The sequence below is a fragment of the Sciurus vulgaris genome (genome assembly GCF_902686455.1).
Source record: "Sciurus vulgaris genome assembly, chromosome: 8".
In the NCBI taxonomy this organism is placed as follows: Eukaryota; Metazoa; Chordata; class Mammalia; order Rodentia; family Sciuridae; genus Sciurus; species Sciurus vulgaris.
Window position 1 is genome coordinate 88,287,127 of NC_136468.1, and position 19,400 is coordinate 88,306,526.

General features: G+C 49.3%; 2 protein-coding genes and 2 long non-coding RNA genes across 5 annotated transcripts in view; 2 read left to right on the forward strand and 2 right to left on the reverse strand.

Annotated features, from left to right (window-relative positions):
* Positions 1-18,350, reverse strand: part of HOXA1 (homeobox A1) — a 28,662-nt gene extending 10,312 nt beyond the window's left edge. For both annotated transcript variants that reach the window (XM_079151149.1, XM_079151150.1), the window contains exon 1: positions 18,026-18,350. The gene's annotated coding sequence lies outside the window, so the exon portion shown is untranslated. The remainder of the gene's footprint in view (positions 1-18,025) is intronic.
* On the forward strand, positions 716-3,993 carry LOC306668100. Its single transcript, XR_013765749.1, has 2 exons — positions 716-1,372; positions 2,025-3,993. It is a non-coding gene; the product is annotated as an uncharacterized lncRNA (long non-coding RNA).
* On the reverse strand, positions 3,919-18,475 carry HOXA3 (homeobox A3). The gene is given in 4 exon segments (XM_079151147.1): positions 3,919-5,080; positions 5,082-5,332; positions 6,681-7,326; positions 18,350-18,475. Coding segments are annotated over 3 exon segments (1,338 nt in total). The 5' UTR covers positions 7,207-7,326; positions 18,350-18,475; the 3' UTR covers positions 3,919-4,519.
* LOC306668099 lies at positions 10,595-18,031 on the forward strand. Its single transcript, XR_013765748.1, has 3 exons — positions 10,595-14,009; positions 14,482-14,654; positions 17,722-18,031. It is a non-coding gene; the product is annotated as an uncharacterized lncRNA (long non-coding RNA).
* Positions 18,476-19,400: the final 925 nt, after the last annotated feature.

Below are 19,400 nucleotides of genomic sequence, written 5' to 3' on the forward strand. Positions count from 1 at the left end.
GTCTCCTGTCTGTTCTCTTCTTCTCCCTCCCACAGTCCCTCGCCCCATTCTCAATGTCCAGCCTGGAATCCGCGCCCCCGGGCCCCATTGTTAGCCGGCTTTTTCCACCGCAGCTTTGCATCTGGCTCCAGCGGGAAGCGGAAAACGGGAGGCGGCTCTCGAAGCTTCCCGACCTTCCTGCGCCATCAACTTCTCAGGAGTGGTTGGAGAAAGATAGATGCATGTGCCAAGCGAGACAGCAACCCCAGGTCCATGTGTCCAAATCCCGGTAGCCAGGGCGGAGGCCAGCCAAAGAAATGCCGCCCCGAGCAGGCGAGCGCGGCTCCTGGCATTCTGGGTTTCATACCCTTAGGGCTCGGGTGCGGTGAGTATTTCCGATTTCCAGGAAGTCTGTTGGAAGTTACCAGAAGGGAAGGAGAAGACGCTTGTTTCTCCCTCTTTTTCCCTACCCTTCTTTCCTTGTCCTTGTCGCTCTGGTTGGGGGCTGGTTGGTTCAGATGCAGCGAGTGTTCCTTGGCAGCCTGAATTGCTTCCCACACCTTCCTGCTCCACCAGGGAGGTTTGCACCCGGGTTCTGTTGTGGGAAAGAGCACTGCGGGGGGCGGGAAAAAGAGGGCATCCCAAGGAGAAATTACACAGGTTTTCCTTCTCCTTCCTTCTCTTTTTTTCAATTCCAGGACTTGAGGCTGTGTGTGTCTTGGACAGTGCTGGAGGGTTGAAAAGATAACACCTTTAGGTACTAAAAGACAACTTAAAAAAAAAAAAAAGCCCACAAGCCAAAAAGAGGGCATGAGGCAGAGAGAGAGAGAGAGAGAGAGAGAGAGAGAGAGAGAGAGAGAGAGAGAGAGAGAGAGAGACTGAGATCTGAAGGTACTTCTTTTCCCCATCAAACCCTGAGGATGGTGATTTGCTTTTGCTTTCTTTGAAATGGACCAAGTGATCAGACTCCCCTAGGCCGGCAGGCATCAGTGGCAGGAAAATAAATCATTCTGATGGCCAAGGAGAGAGAGGTTGGTGGGGGAGAAAAATCTTCCATAGAAAAACAAGAAGAGGCGACCAAGAAGCAAGGGCAGAACTCTGTCTCTGAGGCCAGCATCAAAGGGGGTTTGGGTTGGAAATGAGATATTAAAGTGGCCTCCAACCTCGACTAGCCAAGAGGCATTGCATTACAGATAGAGATGCTATTTTGGAAAATGTGAGGTTTTTCAGTTTTCTTGCTTTTATTCCAAACAAAGCTCTGAAGGAAGTCTGGGCACGATCAATCTTGCTCACCAAAAGCCTTGACAGCTTCTGGCCCTTAAGAACACATTTCAGCTTCGAGCTCTTTCCAAGATCAAATGTGGCCGAGCAAAGAGGAGAGCAGGAAACGCAAGTAAACAAGGAAAAACTAGTCTTTTAAAAGATATTTTTTTGTCAGTGGAAGGGTTATAGGGTTGCTTTTAGGAAAGGTGCTTTGTGGATTTGGGGATGGCGGCTTTTGGCATTTGCTTTTATCAGAAAATATTGAGGGGTGAAAGGGAGGGGAGATGCAGAGAGGGAGCAGCACTACCTCTATATAGCTGGGCTTTGTCAGGCACTGCGTGGGTGAGAGCTTTCTGCCTGTCTCAGCCCCCTTAATTCAAATACCATCTGGAAGAAAATGCTTTTCTGAAGCTGCTCAACACTGAAATAGTCCCCAAATCTATTACTTTAACTCAGGAGATATTTTAATAAGAATTTCTTTTGAATATCTAGAAAGCTGGGATGTGATCAGTATTTTTTTCTTTGAAAGCCAAAATGAATGCCTAGAGTGGCAAGATATGGAAAATCATATTAGGCTCTCATTTTACAATTTCTGCCCTGAGGGAAGGAAGACGCTTCTAAACCATTCCTCCCTCAGCTAGAGTAGATTTTTTTTAGAAATGTTTCAAATAGTGGTAACCCGGTAAGATTTTCATCCTTGCGTGGAGATTCATATTCTGCTATTCTCACCTCCTCCTCCTCCTCCTCCTCCTCCTCCTCCTCCTCCTCCTCCTTCTCCATAGATACTGCTCCTTATTTTCCCAGGTAACTTACACATGTCTCTAAAACAGTTACTTAAAGACTCCTGTAATCTGCTCTGCAGGAACAACCAAAAGGTGGAAGCTCCAATCCTCACAAAGACTGATTTTCCTGCCTCTACATTTCTGAGGTCTGATCGTATTTCCCCAGGGAGGTTGGGGTGGGGGGAGCAAGACCTTTTCCCCACAGACCAAACTCTTTGAAAAGAAAACATATATATCAGAAGCCGCAGGACAGATATGGAGAAAGTACCTCTGGGTGCAAACACCCAGCTCTCTGCAGCTGTCTGGCTTTGCATCCTCCGAGCCTTTTTCTTTTTCTTAAAAGGAGAAAAGGTTACCTAAAAGCAGTTCGTTGGGACCTAGCAGGTACCCAGAAATGGCTCCAGTGCCTGCTTCTAAGGATCCTCTGAGGGCACTTCTCTGGAGAATGATAAAGGCCATAAGGATGGATATTTTGGATTGCAAACAAAATGGCGACATTTTTCACTTCTGCCTCTGAAAGACACAATCCAGGGAGGATGGGGCTTATTTCTCACATCAGAAGCTTTGATCCCCAGACGCGGGCGGTTCCTCACTCCCAGTTTTGAGGAGGTTGATGATAGGGGATACAGTTCTAAGGTTTGCATTTTTTAAATTTAGATCCTTCTCTGAGCAATTCTTTAATCAGGAGATGGAAATATTTCCTTCTACTGTGCCTGCCTTTGCCTCTTCCAGTCAGTAGGCAGCTCTATCTTAAATCCAGGAGTGGAAATGTAATATTTAAGCTCCCGTAGCATCAAATGAAAGAAGTACTTATACAATTGTATTTTTATTAGAAAGATACCAATCTCCTTTTTTCTCTCCCTCTCCCCCTGAGGCCATAAAAAGGAAGCTGGGAGGGACGAAGGAGAGGAAATAAATCCAGAGAATGGCAAATACTAAATTCCACGAGGAAACTGATGCCAGCATTCAGGCAGTCCAAGGAAGGGCTCAGGAAGACTCCCCTGAGCTTAGCCCCCCTTTTGCTTGAGGTCTGGGGGAGTTTCAGTTCCTTTGGTTCTTCTCGACTCTGCGTGGCGATTTTGGGTGAGATGGTTTTCTCCAGGCGCGATAATCTACTGCGAAGCATCCGCGAAGGAGACACGAGAATGAACGCTCCTGGAAAGAGTTCTGCATCTTCTGCACGGTTGGTGATTCACGGGGTTAAGAAATTGGCTATTCCGCTTTGACCGGAGCTGAAGAACACTGGAGGACCGCCCTGCGTTCTCCCTCCGCGCGGCCGCGGGGCACCTGTGCGCCCCCCGCCGCTTCTCGGCCAAGCTGCCTTTGTTTCTGACAACCGGACGCTCCACAGCCCCAGCCCCTCCGCCTGCCTCCGCGGCAGCTGGGAACCAAGCAGCCCAGCCGCACAGCCTTTCCGGAGCTGCCGCCACCAGGAACCCCGACTGCCTCCCCGAATATTCGCTGAGCTTTCAGGCGAGCCGCCTGGCCAGGCCCCAAGCTTGAGGATCTGGGTAGGCTGCTGCGGCCTACTCCGCCAGCTCGCCTCCGCCTGAAGTCCACGCAGACACCCATCTTCGGCCAAAGAACCCCTTTGAACACGGATGTTAATCAGAATAAAAACTTTATTATTTTTTTTTTGTTTTGTTCTCAGAATGTGAGCAGCAAGGAATGTAGAACTCTCAAAACAAATCTAGCATTTTTCGCGTTTACAGATTGGTTGTTCAGTTTCGCCGGATGTTACAAACCTAAATCACTGTTTTCAAACGCTGGATCCTCTCTGGTTTTATTGCATCATTACCGTTTTATCAAGGAATTATATTTCCCTTTCAAATAAAAATTTTATAAGTACGCCAATACACCATTGAACAAAAGGCCCAAGAAACCTTCTGAACAATCAGGGTACAGAATTTCTTTAATATAAATACGAACGGATGGGGATAAATAATATTTAAAACTTAGACTATTCAATGCTTGCAAAAAAAATATAAATAAATCTGACTGTTCACCAGCATACACACACGGAAAGACGTACACTTAGTCATCCTTGTACAGGGAGCCCCTGTTTCAAAGCGCCTTTGATTTTTTTTTTTCTCGCTCTTTACAAGAAGTGCAATTTAAAAAACTAAAAAAATAATTAAAAAAAAGTAATCGCTCCCCCTCGGGAACCATAAAGTACGAACAAATTCACATTTGAAAACTCGACTAGAAAATTTGTTCATATACCCTGTTTCTGATCAAAGAGTGGAGAAGGTAAAGGGCGCAGGGCCAGTGGCCGAGCGAGGGGCGGGAAGAGATAAATATCGCTACTGATACTGACAGCCATTCCAGCAACCAAAATTGCTACGTCACATAAACTATAAAAATGCATTACCAGAAAAAACAAAACGGGGGAAAGGGGTGCGGAGGAGAGAAAAAAGGCAGGGGCAGGAAATACATTTTTAAAAAAGAAAAAGGAGGGGCGGGGGACTCTCCTGGCGCGCAGCCCCAGCCCACCATCACAGGTGGGTGAGCTTGGGTGCTTCCTGAATTCTTCCCTGAGAAGGATGGTGGGCAGTAAGGTCCGTGTAGGTGGGGTGTGGTTCCCCTGGCCCCGGCGCGTGGTGGTGACCGCTGCCCAGCGGCCCAGTGGCCCCGTAGTCCATGGCAGCAGAGGTGGCGTGGGGGAGGTGAGTTAGGCCAAAGAGTGCCGGCCCGGAGTTGCTCATGGGTTCCACATAACTGCCCCCCACGAAGACGGGGCTTCCCTGTAAGTGTGGGGTCCCATAGCTGCCGTTGCCCTGCAGGCCATGAGCATGCGGGTCATAATCAGGGGTGCCTCCTGCGCTGGCCCCCGCCGCTGCGTAGCGCTTCTGTGGGGGTGGGGGTGGCGGTGGGGCACAACTGGGCAAGGGTGCAGGGTAGGAGGCTGGAGGCAACCCATAGGTGCCTTGTGGGGGCTTGGAGAAGGGCGGGGGTGACTGGGGCTCATACGGGACACTGTTGACCAGCGAATGCATAGAGTTCAGATAGCCGCCAGCGCCAGGGGGCACGGGGCTGCGACTTGGAGATTGGCCCCCCCGACGACGTTAGCATGCCCTTGCCCTTCTGATCTTTCTTGTATTTCATGCGGCGGTTCTGGAACCAGATCTTGATCTGGCGTTCTGTGAGGTTCAGCAGGTTGGCCATCTCCACCCGGCGCGGCCGGCACAGGTAACGGTTGAAGTGGAACTCCTTCTCTAGTTCCACCAGCTGCGCACTCGTATAGGCCGTTCGCGCGCGTTTGGATGAAGCCTGCCCAGGCGGGCTCTTGTCACCAGCGCAGCTCTCTCCTGCCAGGACAGAGAGAGGAAGAGCACGTCAGGGGCTGCGTGTGGCCCCGCCCAGCTCCTGACCCAGCCTGGCCTCTCTTTTCTCCAGGACCCAAAGATCCTTCCATCTGTTAGGGCCCCCCCCCCCCCAAGAGGAATAGGAATTAGGTGCTGTCCTCTCTCCTGGTTGGGGGAAACAGTGTAGGTGGCTGGTCCCTCATTCAGCTAGGGAGCAAATCACAGGCTTCTTCAAAGAGGGAGGTGGACTGAAGTCTCCAGTTAGCTTTCCTGTTCTGTATTTCCTTCCTGGCACTGACACATTTACTGGCCCTCTAGGCCCATCAGACAAGACTTCCTGTGGGCAGGTCTCACCATCTTCATTCTTTTCCAGTATCTGAACTGTGGGACACATAATGTACACTCACAAATCTTCTTTCCCTCCTTAAATGACTAAATATGAGGCAGAAACTTCAGCTGGCCAATTCTCCAACTACCCAGAGAAGATGGGCAGAGTGGAAACCCCAAACTGAAAGGCTTCTGCCCAGAAGAGATCTCACCGATGCTATCCATTTCTGTTGGGGAGGTTCATGATGGCCTATCCATTAGGGCTCCCCATGTCATTAAGCAGCCTGCCAGAGCTTTGCCCACCACTGTTGTGCCCTCTGTCCTCCTTGGCCCCCAAATTCTGGCCTGAGAACAAACTTAGAGCAGAGCACTGGCAACCAGAGAGGGCAGGGGCAAAGGTAACCAAGATGCCAGGAAGCCCAAGGCCTGGGGCCTTTCCTCCACTGAAGTGCAGTTCCAGGAGGCCCATGTGGTTCCCATTAGGATGACAAGCTGAATCCCCTCCCTCAGGAAATCCCTGGCTGCCTTCATTGTACTAAGTCTGAGCAAAGCCTTCCCAGAGGTGAGGCAGTCACTCCATCTGCTGGAGCGAAAATGGCTCTGATTATAGACAAAGCATTGATTCTGACTTGGAGGATGATTAGGCCTGCTTTTATTCTGCCACATTTCAGTATGGGGAGGATGTCACTGTTTCATTAGAATACACGAGCTGTGCTAAAAGAGAAACAGTGGAGCTCAGGATGCTTCTGCCTAGAGGTCAGAACTCCAAGAATGGAACGGAGGGATTCCAACTTCATTAGTCTCCACCTGCCCTTGGGGAGATCTAGAGAGACTCCCATCAAGTCTGTGTCTGGGGGTTCCTGGTACACAGAGGCCTTATCATCTCTTTAACTTGCCAAGATTCTGGAAAACTTTGGGGTAGGGAGGAGGGAGAGTGGGAGCAGTGGATTTCTGGAAATGTTCTACACTCTGCTGGCTCTGGCCAGAACTGGCTTGGAGCCTCCTTCAGAAGGCACCCCTTTACCTGAGCTGGAGCCGCTGGTTTTCTGCTTTGTGTTTTGCCTCGACTCTTTCATCCAAGGGAAGATTTGTTTGGCCACGGTGGGCGAGTTGAGCAGGGGGCTCTTGGCTGCGCTGGCGGGGGTGGGGTTGCTGTTGGCATTCTGAGGAGGGGAGACAGAAGAAGGGGGCGGCGGAGCCGCAGGGGTGGGCGCAGGGGGCTGCGGTGGGGGCTGGGGCGGCTGTGGGGCAGGGGGTGCCACCTGAGGTGGGGGTGGGGGCAGGGGCGGGTCACCCAGGCCTGGGGGCTGGCTGGGCGGGCCGCTCAGGGTGCGCAGACACGCTTCGCTCAGTTCATGCGCTTTTGGATGGCCCCCTGCGCTGACGGGAGACTGGAGTGAGCAAGCAGGTCTGTGATACTCGCCGTCAGAGCCCAGAGCGGCAGATGCCGCATATGGCTGCTGACTGGCATTATAAGCGAACCCGTTGGCTGCCTGGTAGGGGTAGCCACCGTAGATCGCCGAGCTGTCGTAGTAGGTCGCTTTTTGCATCGCGTTGTTTCACAATCTTGATCGCACACTCTGACAGGGGCTTGACACCCGTAAGGGCGCACATTGGCACGCCCCCGAGGTCACGTGACGCTCCGCCGCCAATGGCCGCTTGTCGCAGACCTGGGAGGGGGGCAAGAAGCGCAGCGCGGTGAGGGCTCCGCGCAAATCCATCTTACTCTCAATAGCTAAGTGACATGAAAGCCATAAAAGAAAAAGTGGTCAGCAATATTTAGCAGCACGACTTGGCCCCGGGCGCAGGGAGCCGCGCTATAAAAAGCCGCTGGAATTTACTGGCAGCTACAAATATTTGCTTAACTTGCGTCTGGAGTTGGGGGATTTTCCGGGGAGAGAAAAGGAGAATGACTGAGGGCTGGAAGCTGAGTCTCTGGAGCCAAGGTCCAAAACGAGAAAGGCCTGGTAGGCTAGAAAGAACAAGACTGGAACCTTTTCGGGGGTGGGGGAAGAAACGTTGGTGCCCCTTCATCTCTGTCCTTTTAAATCATCCGAGACCCCAAGCCTCTCCCCTCTGTGGACCTTGGGGAACCAGTCAGAAGGCAAAGGGGGGCTTGGATCGCTATTCTCCCCTCTGGAATCCCCGCTTTAGTACTGACACTTGCCAAAAAGAGCCCTAAGGTGGGGTTACTCCCCATCCAGCCTCTGCTGGGACCTTCCTGTCCTCAAGAGAGGTTTGTAAGCAATTGCCTTATCTGACCAGGCTGGATTTCAGAAGCTGAGCTTTTTAGGCAGTCAATCTACCTTTGTTCAGGGAAAGGACCCACCTCCTCCAAATGAGCTCCTTATGGCCAAGAAACTGGAAGATAAAAGTTTGGGTGGAACACAGGGTTTGTGTATATGTTAGGGAAGGGACCAGGAACATCATCCTGTCCAGCAAGTCACAACTCAAATCAGGGACAGTTCTTTACTCTTTTCCTCTGCTACTTCTCAGGCACTTTGCAGCAAGCCACCCCCACCTCCTTTCCCCAGTTTCAAGTTCCCAGACCCAACTGTCTTGGACTTTCTGAGGTGCTGTTATTCAGGGCAATGATCAAATTCTACCTGTTAAAACATGATGGATTAGAGAAAAAAAACAACCCACCAGGAACCTGAAAAACCAGCGTTCATCTCCATGACCACGGCTTGAACTCTCTTTCCAACTTAACGATAATAGGTTCTGTCTTAGAAACTGCTATGTAATTTGATGTATGGGGGTCATTTGGCTCTGGACGAGGCATGGAAGCACAAGCCATAAAATCCTGCCAGAGTTTCCTGATCCTTGTATGCTGCTGTTGTTGATATTTGTTATTTGGTCTATTTACCTCTTTCAGAAACAACAAGTAAAAGATAACACTAAAGACTGGGAATGAAGCTCAGTGGTAGAACACTTGCCTATCTTACAAGAGTCCCTGATCTCCAGCACCACCAGGAAAAAAAGAAAAGGTGAGGAGCAACAAAAATCTAAAAAGCAAATGAAAACCTTAACCCTTTTTTATTTAGTTCGCAGAAGTGAAATCTACATTTACTCTTTGTTTTCAACCTTGACATGGTTAACCTCTAGTTCTCAACAAGAAAAGTTCCATATGAGTTGCATAAATTCACACACACTCACACATTCAAAATATAAGTCCATCTGACTGTTAACATTGTAATGACAATTCCTTAAGAAGATGGTTTACACTTCATGCTCCAACTACGTATACTGAATCCCAGATATTATTCAAGTTTTCCAAGGATAGCAGATGTTAACTAGAAAAAATAATTTAATAAGCATCTACCAGTGGATGATTATAATTTTGTTTTTAATAATGGACTCCTTTAGATTTCATTATTAAACCAACAATCTGACCAACATCTGGAAAACAGGCACAATTAATTTTCCAGAACCTCAATTAAAAATTAAAGCGTCACTTATCTGGAGTTACTGTACATAATCATAAGCCCTGGAGTATTGTTACTATTTTGGAAAGAGATAAGGACGTACAGCTACCGTGATGGAAAGCAAATAAAGGATAAAATAAAATTTAAAACTGAATAGCAATTTACTGTCTTGGTTTCCTGTTCTTTCACTGAAAACAGTTCCTATTACATTTGACAGTGTTAATGTCTGGCATTATAAATTTTTTAGATACCAGGCTTGTGTACAATAAAACGTCAGGTCAAGAAATTACTCTAGACACTTGAACAGCAAGATATTAGATAAAACAAAATTAATTTTGAACATGCAATATTTCTAGTGATTTGCTAATCCATTATCACGAACTACACGGGCCTGCGGCTTACTTAAGCCTTTTCATCAGGTTGTGCATTGTCTTGTAAAATAACGAAAATACCTTTAAAAACCAAAGAGCATATGACAGCCCCCATAAACTTAAATATGCGTTCAACACCAAGATCCCACCAAAGTCCTTCCTATTGTTTGAGGTCCGCAATCACCTTGGACCTCACGGGATTCTCCCATAACTCAGTCCCCAAAGTTTCCAACCTAGTAAAGAAGTTGGAGATTTGCCAGCCAGGAAACTTTGCTTCGTACCCCCAAGCAAGGACTGGGAGTGGAGGGAGATTCCTCTGCAAAGATCTGTTTCTGGACAATAACCCCCAGGTGCAGGAGCTGAAGGAGAGTGGAAGAGGCTAAATCGAGCGCAGGAAACAAGAGCTATTGTCTCTCTGCAAGGTATGCCCAAATTCGACCTCCTTCCTCCTGATACTGTCCCCTCTTTCCATTTCTATCCCTTTCTTAGCCTGCCCTCACCCCGAGTTTGAGCAAGACCGTGGAGAAAGAGCCCCTGCGTCCCCTGCCCCCTCGCTCCCTCCCCGACCCAGAAAAGTTGAGGCCGAGATTAGGGGAGAGGGGAGAGTGGGGGCGGGGATGGGAAAGCGGCCTGAACTCGAAGTGTAAGGGTATCAGTCACTGCCGGGAAGGAAGCTCCGGCTTGTGAACTCTTCTTGAACCGAGATTTAAGTCTGCAGCTATAAATCACCGAGACGTAAACTCCGCCATTCAGCGCTCTGAGCGGCCGGTTGTGCCCCTGCTTACCTTAACTTCTGAAGAGCGCCGCGAGCGCAGGCTCGGGCTCCGGCCCCCGGCCCGGCTCCGCTGCCCGGCCGGGTCCCCTCGGCGCGGGATGGGCACCGACCCTCAGCATCAGCCGAGACGGCGGGCGGGCGGGAGACCCCAAGGCCTGGACGCCGCCGCACACAGCGTGGTCGCCTCGCTGCTCCGGCACGGCTCGCCCAGGGCGGACTGGGGCGGCTTGGACCCCCCACCCACCCACCCCTCCCCCACACCCCCGCCCCCTGCCCTTCCCGAGGGCAGCAGCCGCGGCCCGGAGATAAGCGCTAGCGCAGCGCGGGGCTCTGCCTGGGCTAGTGGCACCGACTTGGGTATGTTTCTTATGAATATTACACGCGGAGCAGCGTCTGGTCGGGGGTGCGGTGGGGGTGCTGGGGGCGGGCGGGAGGGGAGACCAAGGCGGCAGGGGAAGCGCGGGCCGGCGTGGGGGATGGGGCTGAGGCGAGGGGAGGGATAGAATCGAGAGGGAGCTCGGCGGCGGGAGGAGGGCAGCCTCCCCCACCCCTCCCTCTCCTCGTTCCTAGGCGTCACTAAAGTCCAGGAAAATTATGCTAATGAGGACAAACGGCTCTCACAAAGGGGCTCTCTTGCCGGGCTCTATTTCTTAGGAATCCGTTTGAGAAACACACAGCCCTCTCCCCTAGTAATTTCCAGTTGCCGGGTAAAGGTAAAGAGAGAACCAGAAATGAGTTCCCCAGAGTTTGGGAGTTTACTTCACCTGCCACTCCCGATCCTGGCACCCCAAAGCCAACCTTTCTCCAGAGACCTCCCCAACAGCCATCCGGTCTCTTGGGTTATATTTTTAGGCAGAAACTATTGGCCTCTTGATAGCCGGGAGGGAAGTGTCCTGGGGCACATGTACATTTGACCCAGCGGTGAAATGGGAGCTCTGGGCTCAGGCACATACAAGGGTGCCTAACGACCTAGATCTCCAGCTCTCCAGTGCCCACTGGACAGTACAGTCATGACGCTCACCTACAGGGAAGACAGATACAACTCTGACCCCAACACAAATGGACATGCCTGATGTGCCCCCGCACCCCGCCGCTACTGAAGTGGTCTTCCTCTATGAACTGAGAGCTGAGAAAAGGCACGAGATTGCCTGGCAATATTGCATAACTTTAAAGAGGATGGTATTCCTCCCAAAGCTTCCCCGAGCTCTATAGGTTCAGAAGCAAACTCTGCAAAGGTATGAGTGTGGCAAAAAGAGAGAAAGGGAGCTTTGGTGCAATGCCGAGGCGTCAACGGCCGGTTCTTCTCAAAGAAAGGTGTTAAAAATATAAGTAGTATGTTTAAACTGTCAGGGAGCCAAAGTGTCACCTTAGAGCAAAAACAAAGCCAGGGGAAAAGGGAGAAATCAAAAAGCACTCTGGGCCAGGGTGGCCTCATGCATACCAATGGTTTTTGTCATTTATGGCCAGGCAAGATTTATGACTCGGCGCCCCAAAGCTGTAAACAGAGCACAAAACAGCAAACACTTGCTCCTTATGGCATATTGCAGCGGCGCAACTTGAAAGCTGGAGCTGGCCGCGTAGGAGGTGAGAGTCGGCCGCAAAAATCCGCTCCGCGGCATTTTCTCTTCAAACCCGCCGAGTCGGATATGGCATTTGAAGAAAGAAGGCGTGGGTCAATAATCAACCCGCACTTTCTCCTCCAAACTGCTGACGCGACTCTCACCGCCCTCTCAGCCAGGCCAGCTGCAGGGAAGGCCAGCTCTCTGTGAGAACCTGCCCCGGGAGGGGACGGGCTGGGCCAAGGGGGCCGAGGAGGCCGCGGGCGCCCAAGCAAGGGCTGGGGCGCCTAGAACCCATACTTTCCAGGACGCCAAGACCAAGCCGGGAAAACCTCGGAGACTGGACCTGAGGAAAGAACGGCGGGAGCCCTGGGAGATCTAGGGTGGGAACTCAGCCCGGATCGGGGCCTCCACCCGCCCTTGACTAGGTGGCTTCTGAGTCACGGGCCCCTGCAGACAGAAGTGGGGCTCTGACTTCAAGACTAAGGTCTGGCATCCCGGAACGCGGGCCTCATGCTTCTCTTCTGAAATCCAAAGGATTGGCTTTGGAGCAAGCGCGGGCGAGATGATTGAAAATTTGTAACGGCAGAGGTTATTTGTTGGTTTGTTATTGTTTTTGGGTTTTTTTTTTTTTTTTTTAAAGAAAATACGCTTGTCGATTTCTGCCTTCAGAAATCCCCCGTGGCCGGCTGTGCCCTTTCTAGGCAAATCCCTCAACAATTCTCCGGGCTTCTTCCAACTCACCAAGCTTCTCTTTGCTGAGAGGACCCATTGACTCCCGGAACTCATCCCAAGTCCCCATGCTTCCTGATTTTTCTTCCAGGGGGACAAGAAGAAAAAATTTTCTCAGAAGAGTACTTGGAGCAACAAAGGTGCCTGGTGGTACATTTCTACCATGCAAGGCAAATGTCCTGCATATCTTTGAGAGAGCCATAGGGACTCCAAGGCTACCTGTGCAACCAGGGAAGAAGGTGAGGGGTGACTGTTGGCAAGAAGAGGCATTGAAATCTCAGAATGGGGAGAAAAGTTATTGAGGAATTATACTTGCCTGTGAGAGTGAGGCTGGCATTTTGGGGGGGTCGGCCTTTTTAATAGCTAATAGTTTAGCTATAATGGAGTGGTTTTAGTTCTTTCCTGGGAGGATAAACCAACTCATGCTCCATAAAAGCAGCTGTTGGCTTCTTCTCACTGTGCACGCTTTTATATAGAACCAGCTCAAGAGTCCATCGTTAGATATTTATTCTGTTTGCTGGCATTGAAGCGACAATAAAAAGATGCCTCTAACAAACCTCTATTCCCTTTCTCATTCTTTCTAGTGAAACTATATTATTTATGAGTCTTTAACTGGGTCAAAAATGCGCCAGAACTGGGTCATAAATCATATGAAATGCTGACAAGTAATTGAACAGCAATTAAAGCTTACATTTTATTTCCAAGGGGTGTTTTAGAGCACTTGAAATGGCTTCAGTTAAACAGTTACCGCCGGGACCGGCACAGAGAAGAGTAGAATCAGCCCTTCTGTTCTAGGGAAGTAAATTCCACTCAAGTAGGGGAAGCCTGATTTGATTTTTTTTCTTTTTTTTTTAGGAAATGAGATTAAAAAAAAAAAAAAAAACTAAAAGAGGCAAACCCAATTCCTGACTCCTCATAGGCATCCTTTTTCCTGCGGAGCAGAGGAAAGTGGAATTTCTTCCACCTTTCCAAGGAATCTCCACTCTTCTCAGGAGTGTGGGGTCCCCAAAGCCTAATTAGCCCAGGCTTTCCCTGTAATTTGGATGCACAATTTAACTCTTATCTTCCTCCATCCTGGCAGCAGCTCTGTTTCTGGGGCTCTGAAGCCAGAGATGTCTGCCCCTGCTTCCTGAGGACTCTGCCTCCAGATTTTCGTCCAACTCAGGGCACACTGGTTAGTTCATAAATTCTCCAATCTGGCTTGGAGGCATTCAGGGAGTACCCACACTGAACCCAGTGATGAAACGCAACCCAGTCCCAGCTCCCTTCAGAATGTGAGAATAACCCAACCTCCAGGCAATCAGCATGCTCACCACCACCCCAAGCCTCTCCTAGGTCTGAGCTGTCTTTCTGCATCCCTCCCAGGCAGACGGTGCTCAGTGCTCTGCTCGGGAAACAATGGCGCTCCCTCGGTCCTGGCGAGTGGGGAAGCGTGCCCTGCAACCCAGCACTGAACAAAGTGGCTGGAAGCATCATCAATAAAATGGCAGCGTATGTGTACATTTCCTCCATCGATTTTCCTCTTGCATCTGTTCAGGCTGCCCAGGTCAGCCCTAACCCTCCATCCCTACCGGCAAACACTGCTGACCCAGGAGAGATTTCCCTTCTCTTCCACTCGTCCCCCACCCTTTCCCTGAGGTCTTGCCCTCCAGCTCTGTGCTCGGCCACCTCGGCCTGTGCGGGGCACTTCAGGACCCTCCCTCTGCTTGAGGCTGAGCTCCTAGGACTCCAGTCCTGTGGTGGACAAAGCCACCCCCACACTGGAGACTACTGGGCCCACCTAGTCGCCCAAGTACCCCTTTCTTTTCAACCCTCAACACTTTCCAGGGAATTAAACTCAGTGTCTGAGGCACTACTGAATCTTTCAAATGGTTTCGTTTCCTAAAGAGAAACAAAGGAAGAGAAAGGCTGAGGGTCCTGTCCATAAGCCAGGGTCTCCTCGCCTGACCTTTGTCTCTCACAGCTATAACTCACTCTAGATATGAACAATCAGCGGAAATACCTTAAAATAAATTCCATCCTCCTGGTGTGGCCTCCAGTCCCATCAGCTAGCTCGCCTAGAACCGCTCCATGAGCGCTGAAAACTGCAACCCGCTGGAAGAGCGCTCTCCGGAGAAGGGGAAGGAGAAGGAGGAGGTAGGTACGTGGGGGTGGGGGAAAGCTCTCGCTCTGTAGAGAATCTAGAAAACGTAATCACAGGCGAAGCCTGCCTGGGTCTTCACTCCAAATGCCACAATAATGTGCTGTATTATGTGCTCACGTGGTCATACGTCAACTTAAATCCTTTTATTTGAAATAGGGAATCACTGAAGGAACTAGGTTTCCAAGCAGAACATTTAGCTTTGGGGAAAGATAAATGGGGGACCTTAACCAGTAGTCAGTAAGAGTACTAAGTATTAGGACGCTGGAGGCCGCCCCACCACATACACACATACATGTCATACAAGGCTGCTTATCTCCACTTACATTTCTTTATACATGCTCCAAACACAAGGGGACAACAATGCTATCCATATTCTGAGAGTTCACTTAACTTTCCTTATGACCTCCTGTCCACCACGGACAAACTGAATCCAGCACTCCCAAGTTCCCTGTCTCCTCTGACCCACAGGCCAGCATATAGAAAGGCAAGAGCTGAACCCCAAAACAACTAGCCTATCATGACCAGTGGAGTTTGTAACACCCACACCATATACCACATCTACTGGAGACACCAAAAAGGCATATAATTACCTGACAAAGCGTTAAAACTTCTTTTCCAACTCCAGTCAATTTTGTTCAATGGGAGCCCACTAGCAAAGACGCGCTTGACTTTAAAGTAGTGAGTCAAGGTTTTGAAAAATCTGGAGGGACATAATGCCCTAGTCAAACCTGCATACATTTCCTTAGTGCATAGCTGAGTGATACCTGAAATCGTAAGTTTCTAAAGAAGAAAAATGTAAGGGGAAATGATCTAATTGCTCCTACAAGAGTTGGTGGAGGGTACCAACCTTCACTGGGGCCTTTGAGCTAATATACAAGACAACTTAGGACCCTCTCTGCAGGAAGGTCTGTCTACCTTCCCTAAGACAACTCCACATCTATCAGCAGAAACTGAATTGAACCAATTCTGTTCTGGAAGAACCTGGCTAAAACAAATAAGCTGCCCCCCAGGCTTTACCCCAACTCCTGCCTTTTGCTTGGTGACACTCCCCATTCATTTCAATACTTTAGCTCTCCATGAGCTGTCTAATAAGTTTCCCTTTTCTGGTTTTAGTTTTTGAACTTTGAGTGCTGTGAGGCCAGCAGGCTTCTCAAGCCATATTCTTTTGTTTCTTGAGAGTGTATCTTGAGCTGGTTATCTCTAAGTGTGAGGACTCAATTGTAGCAGCTGCAAGCTGCTCCCTTTCCTTCCTTTCCTGAAAGGGAACAGGAGTTTGATGAGACTGTAAGGCCCTAAGTAAGGGGGCCTGGTCATGGGGGAGATCAGGCAATAAAAGAGGAGACATAAGCCCTTAGAAGCGAGCCCTGGCCAAAACTGGTGGCAGTATTGCCACAAGGTTCTGTTTGTGGTATAGCTGGAAGAGGACCTCTATGTGACCTTTCCCACATCTGACCTAAATCAGAAGCTGAAAACTGAGAACCCAAAGTGAAAACCTGCCTTTCTCAGGTTTGGGAGATGGGGAATGGGATCATGGTTGATTTCCAAAATGAATTCTCCTGTTCCTCAGTGACTTAGTCCATTCATTCTTCTGCCCCTTGCACTTTATGAACCCCAATCATTCACACTGAACACTCCAGATATCCTAGAAGGGACTTGGAAGAATTGCCCTCTTGCTGACAACTTCCCCCACCCCAGTTTCTATAGAAGCATTGACTCAAAGATGAAAAGGGACCCCGTTTAGAACTCTCAGAACAATTTTGGGCAAATTGAAACTTTTGAGGCCATAAATCAATGGCAAAAGGCACTGGTACTGCTTCAGAGATAAACCTTAATGCCAGCAGGGCCCAGAGGCGTATCAGCTCTATCCTAGAGCCTCAATGCTGCTACTATCCCAGTTAATGATCCAACTGCTGTTTAAAAATTAACATGAACCACTTGAGATGCAGTAATTTGGTAGGATGAGAAGGGAGAAAGAAAGTCAAAGGAAATTTAACTTTTGAGGTGAAAATGACTTCCCTAAGAGAGAGTTTGAGCTGGGCAACTCACAGAAGACCCAACAGCTAAGCATCTTCCTTCACCACTCTGAATTCTGTTTTCCTGGAGCCAAGCTATAAGCCTTTTAAAACTCAGCTACCAATACCCCTCCACTCACCCACTAGCCTCCAACTTGACCAGGCTGGGATCCAGTCCACCAACCAAAATAGGGAGAAAGTTGGCTTGGAAGGAGCAGGCAAGCAAGGATACAGACCCTCAGTCAATATTTGCAAGGCTGTTAGCAGATTAGCTATATCTATACTCAAATACTGCAATCTGATTTCTCTATCAAAACTACACTCAACATTTTTGTTGGTTTTGCTACTTAGCATCAGGTCTCTTAGCCCACTGTGTGTGTGTGTGTGTGTGTGTGTGTGTGTGTGTGTAGATGATAGATCACCATTTAACGTGAAATATTCCCTGTGGGTGCAACCGTAGTATAAATGGGCTCCAAGTTCTCTGGATGCGTGTATCATGTTATACACATAGCCCAAACTCCTGCAGCTATTTATACCTGCAATAGTTCTGTTGTTTGCAGAGATGCAAATCATATATATATACCCAGTTGCAAGTTCCTGAAAAGTTCCATCTGTATTTGATATAAACAGGCATATGGTTGCTGAGAAAATAACCTAGTTACTATTATTCTGTTTACTCCTATCTGATAAAATAATAGTTTTATCTAGAGCACCATACCACCACTGAATAGCATGTTGCAATTAATTAACAAGCTGATATCTATCTGGGAAGCAAATTTTGGGGAACACTTAGACCTAAGGAATAGAAAACAAAATTTCAAAAATTCTTTTAAAATAAGTAATTCCTGAAACAATTAAGCAAATTCATTTGTTCATTCCAAGCTTCTAAAAGCTATTCCAGCACCCCTCCCCCAAATAGGCACATAATTTATGGATCTTTTACAAGGTAATAAACCACAGTAATTACCTCCCTGCATCCCAAACTAAGAGAACAAATTAAGTCAGAACTTGAAAAGAATTTTAAAGAGTTTTCCCTTGTTCCAAATAGGAAAAGAAAACGTTGAGAATAGGAGACGGGAGTTTTTCCCGAATGAAGAACCGTGGGTCAGCCCTGATGAAAAGCTGAAGGAGATCCGTTGCCTGCAAAGGCCTACACGTTCAGAAAACAGCAACTTCTCTCGTGGACAGGCAAAAGAATCAGACAAACGGCAAAGCAGTGAGACAAGTTTCCTCAACCAAGAGCTGGCATGGTATTTCCAAACTCAGAACCCCGGCGCAGTTGCCTCAGAAGACAAGGGGAGCAGCCCACGCAACGGCCGGCCGCGGCGCCCATGGCCTCTATTTGCTTTTACCTTGCAGTTCCGTGTGTGGTTTGTCTGGGGTTTGCAGGAAGCAACAAACAACCCTTCTGGCTCCCTCCACCCCATCTTTGGCTTCTGCAACCGCTGAACTCCTTCGGCTTATCGCTGGCTTTGGGGCAGACTCTTTGTCTGCTTGAAGTCCAGCATTGTCGGGGCGTGCAGCTGAAGGGAAGCCAGCTCCAAAACTCGTCAGAAGTTAAATATTGACCAGAACCTCTTTCAACCAGCTGTAGTTGCCAGGAGCTGGGGAGGATAAACTCCTCCCAAACGCCTGGTGCAAAGTCCCACTCTGGGAAGAGTTTTGGCACGGCTTACCTCCAAAGATGTTTAAATCTGAACAAGGAATTGTCTCCAATTCCAGGCGCTCAGGGAATCTCCTTTTCCGGTGTCCAGGCGGTCTGTGGACAAATAAACAGCAGAGGGTGAATGGTCGCTGCGAAGAAAGGGAGTCGGAGGACCGGAGTTGGAAATGCGGCCTGCGCGGGCGCCAGGGTGGCCCTGGGGGTGACGCCGACACGGAGGAGTCGCCAGGGCACTCGTCCATGCGACACGTTCATAGCTCCTCGAAATGTTCCAGTCTACAAATGGCCCGAAGATGGTGATTTATTTCTGTTAAATAAATACATACTCCATCTCCACATCCACACTCTCTCCTTTTTCTTTCTTTTGGGAGTGAGAAGAGGGGGAAGAAAATGGACAGAGAAGGAAGACAGGAAGGTGGAAGAAGCTTTGCTGGTTGCATTGGTTCCTCTGGAAGAGCTCCTCAGGCACCCCAACTTGGGGAATGTGAATGCATGCTTTATTTTCTTTTGCTAACAAAGGGAAGCCTTGTCTGGAAGCATTCAATCACAGACTCTCCAGAAACCTCACTAATAGTGTTCATTTCTGTTGGCGCGAAATCAGACCCCAGCTCAGTCCACAGACCAGAAGCAATCTTGGGAGGTTTTGTCCTCTGGTTCATTCAAATACTAGACTGGCCACTTCTTGGTTCTGGTGGGCTGGCAGAACTACCCAAACACCCACTCCTCAAAGCCATCCAAACACTGCTGCTGGAAACCGGCAAGGTCAGGGCACTGGGCAATATCAATATTCCAGTATTAGGTCAGAGGGCCTGCTTCTGTCCTGCCCTGCCCTGCACAGCAGCCACAAGCTGGCTCAACCCTGCAGTACTACTTCAATCTCACACCTAACAATATTTGCAACTCTCTTTGGCTCCCTTATGAGCAATAGGTGGTCTTGTGGAGTCCTCATCCAACTTTCTGGGGTGAGAGTTGCTAGGGAAGGAACAGAGAATCATCCCAGAGCTCTGGGCCCTGGCTGTGAGAAGTTCTCCCCTCTGCTAGGACTCCACAGGGCATTTGCTTCC